The sequence below is a fragment of the Monomorium pharaonis genome, chromosome 7 (assembly GCF_013373865.1).
Source record: "Monomorium pharaonis isolate MP-MQ-018 chromosome 7, ASM1337386v2, whole genome shotgun sequence".
Lineage (NCBI taxonomy): Eukaryota > Metazoa > Arthropoda > Insecta > Hymenoptera > Formicidae > Monomorium > Monomorium pharaonis.
The window spans coordinates 24326216-24331221 of record NC_050473.1 but is presented as its reverse complement, the minus strand read 5'-3'; the positions used below and the strand labels follow the sequence as shown (position 1 = coordinate 24331221).

The window sequence follows — 5006 nt, the reverse complement described above, 5'->3', positions numbered from 1 at the left end:
TGAAGTTTGTCTTATTTACCAATCTCCATTTTACAGTTGTCATAAGTTGTAGATAATCTGGAATAATAATAATTTAAATTATTCTTGAATGGAAAGTTATTAATTTTCATTTTTGAGTTAGGAATTTGAAAGATAAATACAATAAATAAAAATTTCCAATAAAATTTCTATTGCCACCCAATTAATATTTAATAAAAACAAGATTTTTGTTTTTTAAAAATAAAACAGTCTTTTCATTTAAGATTTAATTGTGGCAATTATATAGTTGGGATATTAAGAGCAATGTAAATCTTGGATTTTAACCAAATTGTCCCAAAGTACATCAAGCGCGCTGTCGAGAAACAAATATAACAAAAATAGGTACTAAATATACAACATGCATATGTGAGCGATATTATAAGTTTTGACGATGATCATCGATGATGATTTGAGATATCCATTGTCACGCGTATACATCTGTGTCGTGCGTGATCGTGTTTGCTCATTCCCGTTCGAAAGCAACAATGCGCGGTGTAGATTTGCTCTCGACGAGCGGATATCCACACATTCCGACGCGAGCTTGACTCGAGACCACTTGACTTTTGTAACATTACTAAATAATAAATTCGCCTACACATATTTATTTATTCACGTGTTCGCATACACGCTCTTGTAAATTCACATATATTCCGCTATGTAATTAGCTAATCAACTTGCTACTTTTAAGATAGCAATCTATTCCTTCGATGTTTTATTACTCCTGATTTTCGATTTTGTGTTAAACAAATGAACAATTTCAATGTACTAGAACAAGACTAGAAAAGATACCAAATCCTTTTGGAAGTGTGCGTATTTTAAATTGTTTTAATAAAAAATTGTGTTAAAAAAGAATATTCTCTTTATAACATTATAGGGCAAAACAAGGAACTTTTGGAATAAGAAAATTTTTTAATAAAAATGGATTGAGAAGTTAGAACGTAAATTACACGATTATTTTAGTTATTCTTTTTTTACACTCCTAATTTTAGTACATTCGAAATTTAACAAGATAATACATCCATACATTTTGCTGAATGTGAAAGGGTTAAGTTAAATAAAATGGGTGAGGAATCTAATAGTATCAACACACATATACATTGCAACGGACGGACGAGAAATGGACTTGGCGATGGTTAATTTATGTAATTAAAATCTAGGTATTCCTGACCTTGCGTGCGCGGTTGCAATGCTGCGCCCTCGTGCGATGCAATGGAGATGCAAACGGCAACGTGTGGGCTGAATGCATCTCAAATGGCGGACGTCGCGCACGATATTGCGTAACATTCATGACTATGCGCAAGATGGCCGATCTTAAATAGATTGGCCCAATGACATAAAATTCTATCTTGTCTGCCGACTGCTCCCTTGCATAAATGTACCTTGCTTTTGCGAAAGAAAAATCCAATCAATTTAATCGTAGCATCAAGATGGCCTTTGGCGAAATAAATTTACAATACATTTTTTAACAATTTTTTTTGTCATTTGATAATGTTGCAAATAAAAAAATTTTATTAAGGACTATCTTAAGCGTACAAAATGAAGTTGTGAATATTGTTTTCGCCACATACAGACTTATTTACAAGTACTTTCTGTTGTTTAATCAATACGTATTCAGTTTTGTAGTGATGATAACGCGTAAGCATTGATCAAACGATGTGCAAACGGCAAGTCCTTGCTTGTCCGGACTCCAATCCAAAGAACTAATAGGTTGCGACGAGAGCGTACAGTTTTGTAGTAAACTAATATTGCCCATAATTCCTTGTTCAATTCCATCAGTATCTGTAGTTTTTCTTTTCTCTGGATAATTACTAAAAAACAACAAATGATTGATTTTCGAGCATTTTTTAAAGATGTAATATAGGTTATTCTCAAAACATGAATATATATGTATATATATATATATATACTTACTATTTCCAAAGACAGATTGTTCCTCCACCGCCACATGTTGCGAACAATTCACGGTTTTGTGGCAAATGCTTAACCAGCCACACTGTTGACTTGTGTGCCTAAAATCAATCGAATAAATGTATACAGAGACAGAGAGGAGGAGGAAGGGAGGGAGGGAAGAAAAGAGAGGGGGAGGGCATTTTCATTTTTATACAAATACCTTTTCAACAAGATAGGCAAAACCTTTCTTAGGATGCTGAGTTTTTAAATCAAAGAGATAAAATTTAGATTCTAGCGTAGTAGCAACTAGCTTATTCATGGGGATATCTTTTCTGTCAAATTCAAGTCCACAAACCCCATTTTTCAAATTACTTTCCCATCTCAGCGACATAGCTCTTAAGTCAAACATTTTAACATCTCCATTATCATATCCTGCTGCTACTATTCTTTCTTCGGAATTATAAGAATTGCCAAATCCAACTGACCAACAATCTCGGCGACTTTCTCCTTCCTTAGGTTCTATAATAGCAACTGGTCGATTCTTTTGTCTCGGATCCCATACTTTTACACTTCCATCTTTGGATCCAGTTACTAATTCTGGTGCTCCACATCCCACACTAGTACCTGCCACTCCGTCAATGGCATTTATAATCTCTGTGTGAGCATTAGCTGAATAAACTGGTATTGAAGGATCTTCTAAATTGTAAATATTTAATTTACCCTGTAAAGTCATTTTTCATGATTTATGAATCAAATGGATATCGCATAGCATATTCGCATAACATAATCACATTGAATATATTATTAAATGGCTATTGATTATAACAGATATCTGTAGGTCTATTCTGTAACTCTTAACAGTGTCGATATCGTTACATTATCGTTGCGCACATATTATATATGACAAAAAAGCTGCACAACGATAATATGACGATACCGAACTATCGTTATGAGTTACAGAATAAGCCTATTGTTAAAATAAAAGAGACCTTGAAATCACCAGTAGCTAAGTATCTATCACGAAGACTGGAAGCTTTGAATGTTCCGCACTTCATCTGATTCGATCTCTCTATATTCTTGACGAGCTTTAATTCGCCACTAGATATTTCATAAATTTGTATAATACCCGTACCCCGAGGTCGAGAGCCCATAACCACAAACTTTGCACTGCATGGTATCCATTTTGCGTCAAATAGTGAATAATCCACCGATTTCTCGATGTGACAGATTATTTGTGGTTTTGATAATTTATCCATGCCTATGAAAAAAATATTCTTTCCGACTTTAATACTGTTAGGAGAACTTGGTATGTTTTGACAGCATTCATTAGATTGCTTACAGAAGACTATAAACAAACTTGTACGCCATCTAGAAATCACTGTTTTTTTCTTGGTATTTCGGACTTCGGCAACAGGTCGGTAAAATCGATAATTATCAACAGTATGTAATATATTATCAATAATTATCAACTTCACTAATATTTTATTAACTTTCTAAAAACGTTCCAGACAACATTCAGGGCCACAACCGGAAATGGACTTCTATCTTAAGGGTTCCCTTCACTGGTTGTGGCCCCTGTACATACACTAAATAATACTACATATCACTGATATAAATTTTTAATGGTTTGTGACATCAGTAACGCCATCTACCAATAAGAAGGGAACCCTTAAGGGGATGCTAAACTGCTCGTCAAACTTGATCGAGGTCGATAATGTAGAGTCATTTGGGCACGTTATTAACAAAATTTTGTATGTATTTCTTTTATAGATTTAGAAATCCTTTTCCAGAATTAATTGTGGAGAATTTTTAATTCTGTAAATGCAATAAAAAGTTGTACATTGGAACAAATTATACAATTCTGACGATAAAACAGATAGGATCCTCTTAAACACCGAAAACTTTTTTCTAAGATTCCTAGGCTCATTCTAAAAGCACAGTATTATTCTTTGCTGAAATGCCAAGTGCGCTCCATGCTTATTGTATACGTACAAAGTCTAAAACTTTTGTACGCAGCCAATATTTTCACGGTTGACTACAGAAGTCGATAACAAAACTATAATTTTCTAACTTTCTTTCGTTTTTCGTATGAAATTGATCGCAGCGCACTGCGTTATTATCTGTATTTTAATTTTGGAGAAGGATTTTCAATTCCATGCAATCAATAAAAAGATTTCGGTGTCCGAAAATTAATGATAAAACAGAGCAGTTTAGTATCCCCTTAAGATATAAGTCTATTTCCGGTTGTGGCCTCTGACAACATTATGAAGACGTCTTAAAATTCTACGTCTTACAACCCACACAACACACGGATGTCCTTCGGATGTCTTATATGTGTCCTGAAAAGTCCTGTTTATGTTCTCGTATTTTGGATGTCCGCGGGATGTCCAAAGTATGTTATCCGGACGTCCTGTTAAATCACAACAACAATAGGACGTCCGAAAGACATATTCCGGACGTCCTGAAATATCGGATATATATTATTGTGAAGATAACAATGTTAATATAATTTGTATTGTATATCGTAATAATCAATAAAATTTAAATTTTATAAAATTTACACAACATATATTTTTAATATTATTTCAAAATAAGAAAAAATATTGTTTATACATTTTTTATTGATTGTTCAAACATTTTTAACTAATAATGTTACAAGTTAAACATAAAAAACTAAACATTTTTGTTAATTATAGTTGTATAAAATTGTTTAAAACGAGAAAATAATTTAAAATATATTATAATATTAAGTAAAATTTGGGTATAGCCCATTACAAATAACGTGTTTTAAGAGGATGCTAAACTGCCCATCAAACTTGATTGAGGTCGATAATGCAGAGTCATTATTTATCCTTGTTCATGAAAAAATTTGCTTTAAAATACAAGTTATATAGCTTATACTTACAAATAAATGGTGTCTCGCAGTTTGGAATAGAAGGAATAAGACTATATTTGTCAAATTACGTTTACAAGCCGTAAAAAAACATATTTATGTGATCAAAAATTTTATTCATTTAAGTGCTTCTATTTTTAAAATATCTTTTTTGTACGGCTTGTAATCGTAATTTGACGATTATAATCTTATTCCTCAATCTATT

The 5006-nt window shown here is 32.7% G+C and overlaps 1 protein-coding gene across 1 annotated transcript; it reads right to left on the bottom strand.

Annotated features, from left to right (window-relative positions):
- Positions 1 to 1476: 1476 nt before the first annotated feature.
- Positions 1477 to 3284, bottom strand: LOC105835856 (WD repeat-containing protein 92). Its single transcript, XM_012679463.3, has 4 exons — positions 2898 to 3284; positions 2129 to 2629; positions 1930 to 2027; positions 1477 to 1826 (listed from the first exon to the last, which is right to left on the bottom strand). Exons 1-4 carry the CDS (start codon positions 3162 to 3164, stop codon positions 1619 to 1621), a joined length of 1074 nt encoding a protein of 357 aa, XP_012534917.1. The 5' UTR covers positions 3165 to 3284; the 3' UTR covers positions 1477 to 1618.
- Between the last annotated feature and the right edge of the window lie 1722 nt (positions 3285 to 5006).

Coding starts and splice junctions, on each gene's coding strand:
- LOC105835856 (XM_012679463.3), bottom strand. CDS start 3,164: ATGGATAAATTATCAAAACCACAAATAATCTGTCACATCGAGAAATCG. Junction 2,630..2,897: donor TAGCTACTGGTGATTTCAAG/GTCTCTTTTATT, acceptor ATGACTTTACAG/GGTAAATTAAATATTTACAA. Junction 2,028..2,128: donor TTGCCTATCTTGTTGAAAAG/GTATTTGTATAA, acceptor GATTGATTTTAG/GCACACAAGTCAACAGTGTG.